Here is a 12,247-nt window from a genome sequence, read left to right on the forward strand (position 1 = left end):
GGCACAAATGACAAAGCAAGGAGCACACGACGGGTGATGCACGCGCGCGCACACACATACACACACGCCCTCTCATAGGCAAACCCCACCATAGCACCAATCCTTGCTTTTTAAACTCACAGGTGCTTTTAGGTTGTGGTACCAACCATATGAAATAACCAGTTATTTCTCCTCTAGTCCATAACCCAGTCCAGCACCCCGATCCCACTCCTCCTTCTCTCCTCCTGCAAAGTCAAAAACCCGACACCCTAAAAAGGGGAGCGGGGGGCAGGGGAGCGAGAACCTTCCTGAACAGGGATCTGTGAATTAACCCACAATATATCCTCCAGCTTCTGATTTCATCAAGAAGGGATGATACCACAGCAACTCTCCATCGCTGGCAAGCCCTCCGCAGCGGAGAGCCAGGCTCTGGCACCCAGAGCCAAGGCACCCCCGCTGGGAGGCACCTGCTTGGCTCGGAGCTGGCCCCACCCACCTCCCCAGAAAATCACTTCCCACAGCTCAAAAGCCCTCACTCAGACGGACATCCCTAACTCGATTTTTTTCTGTACTCCCCAAGATCCCGCTCAAAGTGGGTAATTTTCAGCTGTCACTGGTTCCTTTTTGGAAACTTGAACGCCTTGATTCTTACTCATCATCCTACAGGCACCTACCCAAACGGCGCTTGTCGCTTCCTCGGGAACCCTCCCGGCTCCCCCCACAGCAGTCGGAGACCATGCGGTATTGTGACTTATAATAAGAAATATGTATTTGGTCTTTGTCCCAGGTCCCGGCGCTGAAACCCTTGGAACCCTTGGAAAAGCTCCTAAAACCCTTGGAAAACCACTAGCATGATCTCCAAAATTGAAAATGATGCCACAACAGGCTTCAAAATCTGCAGCAGCTTCCCGTGCCCTTGAGGCGAAAACCCACACCTGCACCACCAGACCCCTGTCCACCCCTCCAGCCATACCTCTTGCCCCCTCCCTCCCTGGCAGCTACCTTGCCCTTTCTGTCCCCTGCTGTGCTGACGTCATTCCAACCCCAGGCCCTTGGCCTCGGCCGTTTTCTCTAACCGGATGACCCGGTCCCCAGATATGTGAATAGCTGACACCTCGTCACTCTGCTCTCAGCTCAAATGTCCCCCCCTCTAAAATGAAGCCTCCCAGGCCACCTTATCTAAGGCTGGCTGCCTCCCCCACACTCCGAGCCATGTGTTATCACCATCGCGAGCCGCTGTGACGTGTGTGGTGTGTTACCGAACACCTGCTCCAGCAGAACGTGAGCTCCATGAGAATGGGGGCCACACCCTGTTCACAGCTCCCTTCTGGCGCTGAGAAGGGAAGTGGCCCATCGTAGGTGAAATGGTAAAGATTGAGGGTGTATTTGGAATTAAAGATCGAGACAAGCACGCCAGGGGTACCTGGCTGGTGTCTCTTGCTCTTGTGGGCATAGAGTGGTGCTCCTCACTTACCCAGGGGACCCAGCATAAGAGCAGACGCTGGAATACTTGAAAGAAGGGAGGAGAGGGAGCACGTGTGCACGGGAGCCAAGGGGGGCGAGAGAACGGGTGAGTCGAGAAATAAGCAAACTCACTGTACAAAGACACCAGTGAGCAGTACCGGGTTGCAATTCTTGGTGTCTCTGCACTGCACTCTAACCTACCCTGGTCTTGGACTCCCTTTTCCCTCCTCCTAGACGATCTTTCTCCTCCTCTTTTTTTCTGTCTCATTTTTGTTTCTAGCAGCCCCTGCGCCGGGCACCTGCAGATAAGACGGACGCCCAGCACAGAGCTTTCCTGGCTAGCAACGGTCGGCCGCTCCAATACTGAGGCTCGCTCTGTGCATGCCACTGCAGGAAGGAAATGGGCTTTACTTCGTGTACAATAACACCTAGGCTCATTTAGAAGCATTTTTAATTAACAAATATGCTCAGCGACCAACGGTAGCATGTCACCAAGGGGAGGCTCTCTGTAACGGATGGCTTCCCTGAAATCCTGATTACTGTGCTCATTCCCACATGTGAACAGCTTCCGTGCAGGCTGGAGACACTCCCACCTGTTCAATCCTAGCCATCCCTGAAGCCCATCAAAAGGCACACCTCCTCCAAGAAGCCCAGGGGGGTTTCTCTCCATAATGCCCCTTCCCTGCAGTCAGGGCTTTTACTAAACCATCACAGTACTTGGAAATATACTATCTTATCTCTGAACTTGGAAATACACTGCCTTATCTCAGGCTCTGAACTGTCACATATATGAAAGCCTGAAGAGAATGTTTCTGAATTCAGAGGCAGTGTAATTATCCTCCATGTTGCTGGGAAATCTTCAGCTTGAAAGAACTTGGCAAACTGGGCTCTCCGACTGCAGGAATGAATGAGAAAGGTCTCGCCAAAGGCTCAATGATTGCCTTGCCGGCTGGGGAAGCCCTGACCTCCACAGTCAGGTTCTAGAACCCCCTTCAGAGGGAGATGGAGGCCCAGGAGCCAGCGAGGCTAACCACCAGGGCCGACAGGAGGGAGAGGTTAATTGGGATCTGTAATGGGAGGAGAAGGGCGCTTAGGTCTCTTGTCTTGGGATCAACAGGAGACCAGTTGCGGGCATCCAAGTCCGGGCGATCCGTTCCAAGCCCATCCCACTCTCCCCTAGATTCTTACCTATACTGCGCTTGAAAGTGACTCTGCACAAAGCTTGGGACTGGAGAAGGCTGAGCTGATGGTGACGGGAGGTTCTCGGGGCTTCTGCTGGCTTCAGGCTGAGGCTGCAGAGAGATGAGGGAAGGAAGCAAGATGAGACACGGCTCCCATCATTCTACCGCCTCCGGACCGCCCAGCCCTGGCCCTTCCGTTGACTCCGCCCCAATTCCATGGCTCCTTTGGTCTCTAGACCTCCCAAATCCCCTCCGACGGAGAAGGTGCTGAGGGAGCAGAGCAGAAGCGGAGGCGTGGGAATGCTCCCACACACCAAACCACCTCCGCCGTGACCTTGGTCTCGCCTGTCCCTGTTCCCTTCCCCATCCTGCTGGGCCCCACGTGTCTATACCCTGCATGTCTATACCTGCTGGACCCCATGTGTCTATACCTCCCATTTGCATCTCCTTCCTGCTGGGCCCCACGTGTCTATACCCCGCGTGTCTACACTGCTGGACCCCATGTATCTACACCTCCTGTCTGCATCTCCTTCCCGCTGGGCCCTGCATGTCATGTCTACACCCTACGTATCTATATCTGATGGGCCCTGTGTCTACACCTCCTGTTTGCGTCTCCTTCCTGCTGGGACCCACATATCTACACCTCCCGTTCGTACCTCTCTCCTGCTGGGCCCCGTGTGTCTATACCTCATGTGTCTACACCTGCTGGACCTCGTGTGTCTACACCTCCCATTCACACAGCCTTCCTGCTGGACCCTGCATGTCTACACCTCCTGTTTGTATCTCCTTCCTGCCGGGCCCTGTGTGTCTACACTGCCACTGCTCCAAACGTGCCCACACATCTCCCATCCTCCACCTGCTGACCCGCCCCACCCCCATCTCCCAGGAGCCAGTCTGCACGTGAGCATCGGAACACTAGGCTTTGCCTCTCAGAATCACGCGTAAGCCTCCTTCACCCCACATCAGTCCTGCTGTGCCCCGCTTTGTATCCCCTTCTGTACTCCCTTTCTGGTGCTCCTGGAGCAAATTCACACACATGGGAGGCTTAAAGTGGCAGAACTGTATTCTCTCACGGTTCTGGGGACCAGACATCCAAAATCAGCATCCCCAGGCCACGAACGGGGATGAGGGGGCTCCGGGGAATGCGTCCCTCGGCTCTCCTGGCCTCTGGTGGCTGCAGGAATCCCACAGCCAGGGGCCACATCACCCCAGGCTTTATGGCCAGTACATTCAAAGGGCCAGGAGAGGAATGCACAGGAAGTGCATGCGGTAAGACATACCCATGTCTGAAACGTCATTTAAAATTCATCGAGAAGCAGTAAGATGAGGAAAAACGTAGATGGAGTGCGGCGTATACAGGTGGACAGAGACACGATAATACAATGTTAGTAAAACGTAAACTGTAGAGTCTTGGTGGTGGGTAGGAGGTATCCACTGTATCATTCATTCGCTTTTTCCATCATACGGAATTTTCCATAATGAAAGACTGGGGCAAAGACTCAGGATGGAACCTTCTTACTGGCCCCGTGGTTTTGTGAAGCTGTGTCTTAGCACACGGGATGTGCGAAGGGAAGCGGAAATTGGGACTGGGGGCGAGTCTGATGTCACACGGGGGTGGGGGTGGGGGGCTTCCGTGTCCTAAAGACGACTGCCCGGTTCAGTGAACAGCACAGCAGCAGGACTGAGATCCCGCTCTGGGCTCCGGCGGCCAGGGACCCAATCCCTCGGAAAGAACACACCTTGGGAACGCTGCCCAACCTCTGAGCCGGATGAGACTGTTACTTAACCCCTTGGCCCCACGACTTCCCGACTTCTATCAAGGGATGCTGAATAACAGTGCCCACCTCGGAGGGATGTCCTGGAACTGGAGGAGCTAACATATATGACACTTGGAACAGGGAGCACGGTCTGCGGTTGCGGAGACGTGGCAGGGAGTACCTGATGGCTTTTGAACCCACGGGGTAGCGACACGCATGGCGAGATGATTTACCCTGATGCCACGCATGGAGAAGAGCGGCAGGTCCGGAGGGAGGACACAGCTCAGCAGGCTCCAGGGCCCGGGACACAATCGGGAGAGCAGGAGTCATGAGAATGGAAGCAGGGGATGGACTCCAGGTGCCCTGTGTCCGCAGCTCCTAAGTGAGCACTTGGTGGGGCAGCAAAGAGAGGGGGCAGGGACACGCAGGAGCAGCTCCAACGCCCCATCTGGTACCCCGGGAATGCCTGTCTTCCTTTAGTGGACGAGGGAAAATCGAAAGGAGAAGTGGGTCCAGGAAGGGCAAGCGGAGTTTGAGTGGAAGGGGACGGACCCCGGAGGCAGAGCGGACGCTGGGATGTGTGGCTGTGCAGGGCTGAGGCCCCTCGCTTGGTCACAGCAGCCCTTCTGGAACAGGGAGGTGAGGAAGCTCTTTAATCAGGGGTCCTGCCCTCCCATCGCAAGGGACAGGCACATGGCCTAAGTGAGACCAGTGAGACAGTCCTGCCCGGGAATCATGAGCAGAGGGACTGAAAGCCTGAAAACACGGCATCCAACAGTGGTGTCCACACCAGAATCCAGCAGCTCCTGCCACCGGGACCCCCACCCCCACTCCCAGAACTGTCTGGTTCTCGGCTCCCCTCGGAGCCTGCTGCACCTCCCGCCTCTTCCCAGTCAGGCAGCCAAAGACCTCACAGTGACACAAGTTACTTCTGCATCAAGGTGATAACGTGGGGGTCTGGGCGCTGCAGAGGGCAGGACCGCCTGGGAGGGCGTATGGAAGGAGAAAATCCCTAGCGAGGCTAGGAGGCGAGATAGCAGGGTCATTTGAGAAGCACGGACAAGGACATCAGACCGGGCTGACTCCCCTCTGCCAGCCGAGCCACGCTGGGTGTCTCTGGGCGTTATTCTACATCCAAGGGGAACAGGAGTGGGGCGCCTGGGTGGCTCAGCCAGCAAAGTGTCTGCCTTCAGCGTGGGTCATGCTCCCGGGGTCCTGGGATGGAGCCCCACATTGGGCTTCCTGCTCAGCGGGGACCCTGCTTCTCCCTCTCCCTACTGCTTCCCCTGCTTGTGCTCTCTCCCTCTCTTGCTCTGTTAAATAAATAAATAAAATCTCTGTTAATAAAATAAATAAAAGGAACAGGAATGTTACACCCACCTCCCCAAGCCACCATGAAAATAAAAGAAGACTCTCTTGGGGCGCCTGGGTGGCTCAGTGGGTTAAGCCTCTGCCTTCGGCTCAGGTCGTGATCTCAGGGTCCTGGGATCGAGTCCCGCATCGGGCTCTCTGCTCAGTGGGGAGCCTGCTTCCCCCTCTCTCTCTGCCTGCCTCTCTGCCTCCTTGTGATCTTTGTCTGTCAAATAAAAAAAAAAAAAAAAAAAAAAAATTCTGTGTCCTGCAAGGAACAGCATATGTCAGTCATAAATGGTGGCTTCCTCGTCCTCTCCTCCAGCCCCTACCGTTCTTGATTCTGTAAGAGCGGCAATTTCTGGAAAATTAATACCCCAAAAGATTGCCTATGTGAGACCATGTGTAGGAAGGTAAAAATATGCCCTTTTTGCCGGATGAAAGCATTCGAGAACCCTGAAGAAAGTGGTCCTTATGTTTTCTATTCCCGTTTCACATACATCTAGCTATATGGCCTTTACATGTTTTGAAACAGAAATAACCTCAAAAAGAAAAAAAAAAAAAATTGCTCGGTTACAGAGGACAGTGCCTTTCCTTCCTGGAAAGGGAAAATTAAGTTTCGTGCCGGGTCTGGCTCTGCCTTCAAGCGTCCCCAGCCGGGCCTCTGCAGGCGGCCCAGTTTTCCGAGAGCAGACACCAGGAGATGCTTCCGCCCCAGCTGGGGAAAAAGATCTTTTCCGGTCTCAGTCAGGTCAAGTGAAGACCCGGGCGGGCTCCTCTCTGGGGCCAACAGCCGCTGCCCCCATTCTTGCCCAGGACCTCAAGGCTTGGCCTGCGGAAGGAACAGAATGTAGCCGGTGTGGCCCAGAACCATGAACAAGGGGCAGAGGGGCCTGAACGCAGGCCAAGCCATCGGCAGGCCCAGGCTGAAGTCTGGATTGTGTTCCAAAGTATGACAGGAAGCCACTGGGGAAATTTAAGGAGAGCGACATGACCTTTTGTCCTTTCTCAAAAGATGGCCCTGGCTTCAGCATGGAGAACATCTAGCAGAAGGCCAACCATGGCTGCTTTTACTTCAGTCCTCAAGCTGGTAAAAAGAATCACTGGCAAGTCCGCTCATGTTAAAGAAACTCAAGGTCACCTTAAAGAAAGGCCTGTGGCTGGTGTACGGTGCTTGGGAGCAAACTTTCCAGAGCGTTCCAGTGAACGCTTCGCCACCCCTCCAGGGGACATTGGTTGTCAATCACAGCCGGGGGGTGCCCCCGGCATCCTGTGGGTAGAGGGATATTGCGGAGGCCACATTGCACAGGATCCAGATGTGGAATGTGCAGAATTTGAGAAACCCTTTTCTAGAGTCCCATTTCCCGGATGTGGACCCTGGCTCTCCCATGTACTTGCTGTGTGACTTGGGGCAAATTACTGAACCTCTAGGGGCGCCTGGGTGGCTCAGTGGGTTAAGCCTCTGCCTTCAGCTCAGGTCATAATCCCAGGGTCCTGGGATCGAGTCCCGCATCGGGCTCTCTGCTCAGCGGGGAGCCTGCTTCCCCCTTTCTCTACCTTCCTCTCTGCCTACTTGTGATCTCTCTCTGTCAAATAAATAAATAAAATCTTCAAAAAAAAAAAAATTACTGAACCTCTCTGTGATCCTCCCTGCCTGTAAGCCCAATACCTCTTCCTGCCCCCAGAGGCCAGCAGAGGAAGACTGAAAGGCAATTTGCAAAGCTGTCTAGCCTTCCTACTCTGCTTTGCAGGTAGGAAGCGCTGCTTGGCACAGCCAGGGAGGAGGAGGAGGGGAACACAGGACGAGAGGCTTTTCCTAGCCACCTGTCTGGTAAGGAAAGGGATTCAGCCCACCTATGAAACAGACTCAAGTTTGATTCTAATTCCCCCAAACAGAAGTTGGGTGACCTGGGGCAACTTCCCTGACCTAACTCTTCCTTAGCTATAAAACATGAGCTATCTTCGCAAACATTAGAGCAGGATGGCTACGTAACATAGTCACCACTCAAGAATTTAGTAGCTGTCTCTTATGAGTCAGTAGTGAAGTAAGTCACGGAAAGCAACAGAGGAGATGCGTGGCACACAGGCATTTTCAGTACACAGTATCTTTCTAAAAAAATACATCATTCTGATTTCAAAATGTGTTCACTGTAAGATTGTGGGATACACAGTGTGGCAGAAATGTATTTCTGCTTAGCATTCCTCTTTTTGGAGAAGGGACTCAGCCCAAAGACTATGTGAGCACTGGGGGCGCCTGGGTGGCTCAGTCAGTTACGTATCCAACTCTTGATTTCCCCTCAGGTCATGATCTCGGGGTCATGAGATTGAGCCCCACACTGAGCCCCGCACTGAGCTCCACACTGGGCATGGAGAATGCTTAAGGTTCTCTCTCTCCTTCTACCCCTCCTCCTCACCCTCACTCATGAAAGCACATGCACACTCTCTCCCTCTCTCTCTCTAAAAAAAAGACTAAGTGAGCATTGTTGAGCCTCCTCTTGTCATCGTGTATGTGGAGCCAGTCTGAGAATGAAGCCAACAACAAACACATAGCAGAAGACCTGGGGACATCATCTGAGTTCCTGGATCCAGCCTTACCTGAAGCTGCTACAAGCCTTGGCTTACATGTCATAAAAGCCAATACATGCCCTCTCCTTAAGTAGGATCAAGTCAAATCTCTGTCACCTGCAACTGAAAGGGTCTGAACAGGATAAACAGAAAAGCATTGATTTAAAAGAAGAAAAAGCCCACAACCCAGAAACACGATCCCACAAACACCGTAACTTTTGAGTGTGTGGCCTTCCCAGGTTCCGTTGTGGTGATGTCTTTGCTTTGTTTCACTTATGTGTTTTAGGGGTAACCCAGAAGGCTTTTGTTAAAATAAGAAAATAGGCTTTCAAGATGGACCCCCTTGTACTTGGAACACTGGAACTTCTTGAGCTGTGTTGCTTTGGGAAGGTTACTCGACCTCTCTGATTCTTGGTTTACCCATATATATGATGGAGATAATAATCCTAGTAGCACTCCGTAACACCAAAAGTTACTCAGACTGTATATAACACTCCTAAGATGTGATCTGAGGAGGTGTGTACAATCTCTACTTTCCTTGAGCAATGGGTTCACCTGCTGTCCTGAGTGTAAGGGCTGTTGTTACAGGTCTGTCAAACTCTGAGCTTTTAATTACACTATATTATTTAAAAGAGGTCTATTCTTATTCGAGACATCTATGCTTCTCCCCTCCTTTTCTTAAACTTGCAACTGGTTGTTTTATTTTTTATTTTTTTAAGATTTTATTTATTTATTAGCGAGAGAGAGAGAGAGAACAAGCGGTGGGAGCAGCAAAGGGAGAGGGAGAAGCAGGCTCTCCACTGAGCAGGGAACCCGAGGCAGGACTTGATCCCAGGACCTTGGGATCATGTCCTGAGCCAAAGGTCAGACACAGGTGACCTGTGCCTGACTATTTACCAAAGCTTGTGTGACACCTCTTTAAATTACAGCCTATTATTCACAGATGTTGTTAAAATAACTTTGCTCACTCATGGGATAATGACTTCACTCGCTTTGACTTCCTTGAGAGATAAAAAGATAGCAGGAAAGCAGAACCCATTGTTGATCTTTATTTAGCGAAACCCATAGAGAACACAGCTGATATCAATTAACTGTGGTCTTACAAATGATGTAGTGCTTTCTTACTCCCAGAGATTTGGGGTTTCATCAAAATCTGGGAATGCTAAGTACACACATGTAATCAACCATCCTGTGTTTGGAGAGAAAAAAAAAAAAAGACTGGAAGAGGTAAAATGGAACTATCTGAAATACTCATGGCTAGGGCGCCTGGGTGTCATGACTGGTTAAGTGAACAATTCTGGGCTTCAGCTCCAGTTGTGATCTCTGGGTTGTGAGATCGAGCCCCACGTCAGGCTCTGTGCTGAGCATGGAGTCAGCTTGACAGTCTCTCCCCACCCTCCCTCTGCCCCTTCTGCATAAGCTCTCTGCTCTCTAAAAATAAATCTTAAAACAAGCAGAAGAATAAGAAAATAATGGTTAAAAAGAATGAAATGCTCATGGCCTCAGATGGCCATCTTAATGCTGGAATATAGACACGAAGGAGATTTTCAAACTTTAAAATGAAAGGAAAACCCTATTCACTAGACAGATCCCTGGAGGACAGAGGACCAGAAATCCTGCGGTGGGAGGAAATGTCACGCCTATAGCCTACAGAGCTAAGAGAAAGGAGCACGGAACAGCTTTGTGGACACAGGAGGCAGGATACACGGGAGCCTCGAAACACAACGCAGTGTTCCAAGAGTGACCCACCTTCTCGGCCCCCGGCCCCCGGGACGAGCCCTCCAAGTCCTCGTGCACCCGATCCAGCAACCAGAGCAGGAACTCCAGGGCGTCGTGCTGGCCATTGTCTTGGAACTGAGAGCCGTACTTGGACACGGCGTTCTGAGAGGAAAGTAGAGAGTCAAAGGGTCAGTGTGGCCCTGGGAACAGCCAAGTTTGCACCTGGAAGCACCAAGTCTACCAGGGGTCACCACTCAGCCCTGAGCGGGGCTGACAATGTGGAAATAGCATGGAATGAGAACAATGGGCCAAAGCCTGCCCTTGGAGGGCAGTGTCTGCAAATGCTCTCCAGGCGGTCCACAGAGAAGGCACCTGCTGATAACACGTCCTGTCCTTCGGAAACCCACAGGGTTGTCTTGGTTGACGATCTGGACACTCTTGTCCCTTCATGGCGAGGATGCCTGCTCCCCTTGGCCACCTCCATCAGTCTATCCCTATCCCCTGGTTCTTAGCTCCCGCAGGTGGAAGCATCTGGCCCTACTCTCTCCCTCGGTGACTCATTCACTCCCGCGGCTTCGGCTCTCTGTTGGGAAAGACCGCGGGGCGGGTGCCCTAAACACCCCCTCTTTCTAGTGGGTGTGGAATCACACTTCTGTGGTTAGATCCCACAAGGGCTGAGCCAGCCCTTCACCCGTTCAGTCCATATTTACCCGGTGCCCACCACGTGCCAGATACTATTGTAGGGACGGGGTTACAACAGCGGAAACAAGGCACACGATAGATAGCCGCGGGGCTTTCATTCCCTCCACCCCTCCTGTCAAACTGTGCCGCAACTTTGTCGTTTTCTACGCGAAGGCATATTCCGGGTTTTTTTTTTTTTTTTTTAAGGTTTATTTTAAAGGGTAACATATGGACATACTTAAAGAATTCAAGACATAAAAAAAGACCATCATGAAAAGTCTTCCCTCCACCCAGCTCCCCAGCTCTGGGAACCGGTCCCGGGGCGGGGGGCGGGGGGCGGGGGGGTGGTACTCTTAGCATTTTTCTCAAGCATCTTTCCAGGGAAAAAAAAAATTTTTTCAAATGCATGTGCAAGCAGGAGCATCTGAGAGTAAGCAAATCCCCTGGCCTGTGCGCGCGTGCACAAGCAGGTGCACACAGGCCACGGGGGTTGTTTGCCCCGCCCCCTTAGACCCCGCCTGCCATCAAGCCCCGCCCCATGCAAGGCTGTCCTTGGCTCCCTAGCGAGCTGTCTAAGCTCTGGGCCCAGATGATCCTCGCCAATGCCAACCAAATCAGACAGCTTGGTCTTTTTCCTTTCCCCTTCTTTAATCCTTCCACTGGGATTTAAAGGAAACTTTAGGATATGACAGAGCAAAATTCAAGATGGAATTAGCTGAAATACCAGTTGGGAGTCTTTCTTCTCGGTCTTCCTAGCTCAGGGTTCAGTGGAGGATCTAGTTTGGATTCCTTCTCCAGATTTCTTTGTCCCTTGACCCTCCAAGGAGGGCTGCTAGATTTCGCAAATAAAATTACAAGGGGCTCAGTTAAGTGTGAATTTCTGATAAGCAAATGATTGTGTTTAATAGAAGTATAGCCCATGCAGTTATTTGGGATATATTCACACTAAAATGGGGCCCGTTGTTTAATTGAAATTCCAATGTAACTGGGGCATTACCATCCCACTGTCCATCCTCAGTACCAGCATTGTCTGGGCAGGGAGCAGCCACCTCCAAGCCAAAATTTCCAAAAACCAGCTCTCCCTCTTAACATCAGTGTCCTCTCTCAGAGTCTCTCTCCAGCCCCTGTAGGTCAGTGCCAAGCAGTCTCGGTGACCCCTCAGCAGAAACCCATTCCCGCCAGAGTCCTAACTGCTGCAGACCCAGATGATGGCTCCTTCCAGGCTTGGGAAGCAGGCCCATCCCCCACCCTCACCCCCAAGCTGGGTGACTTCATACCTTGGCTCAAACCTCCCCTGACTCACCATCTAACAATTCACACTCCTCCCATCTGGCCCCAACCCCGTCTTTCACTATCCTCCCCCAGGTTGGAGAGCTCCGGCTAACCCAGCGACTTGGGTGCCCCAAACCTTGTTCTTCCCAATCCTATGGGTCTACACCTTGATGTTTTCTTCCTTCCACGTGAAACCCATTCCCCTCCCCCAAATCGTGTTAACCCTTCCAGACCTATGCTCTTCCTTGTAGCCTGGCAGGGAGGCCACGCAACCTTTCC

The 12,247-nt window shown here is 52.2% G+C and overlaps 1 protein-coding gene across 2 annotated transcripts in view; it reads right to left on the minus strand.

Annotated features, from left to right (window-relative positions):
• USP43 (ubiquitin specific peptidase 43) overlaps positions 1–12,247 on the minus strand; it is a 52,032-nt gene that overhangs the window by 34,050 nt on the left and 5,735 nt on the right. For both annotated transcript variants that reach the window (XM_059148478.1, XM_059148477.1), the window contains exons 2-3: positions 10,046–10,177; positions 2,632–2,735 (exon numbers count right to left, since the gene is read on the minus strand). In XM_059148478.1, the coding sequence (XP_059004461.1) occupies positions 2,632–2,735; positions 10,046–10,177 (236 nt within the window). The remainder of the gene's footprint in view (positions 1–2,631; positions 2,736–10,045; positions 10,178–12,247) is intronic.

The sequence above is a fragment of the Mustela lutreola genome, chromosome 15, assembly GCF_030435805.1.
Source record: "Mustela lutreola isolate mMusLut2 chromosome 15, mMusLut2.pri, whole genome shotgun sequence".
Classification (NCBI taxonomy): Eukaryota; Metazoa; Chordata; class Mammalia; order Carnivora; family Mustelidae; genus Mustela; species Mustela lutreola.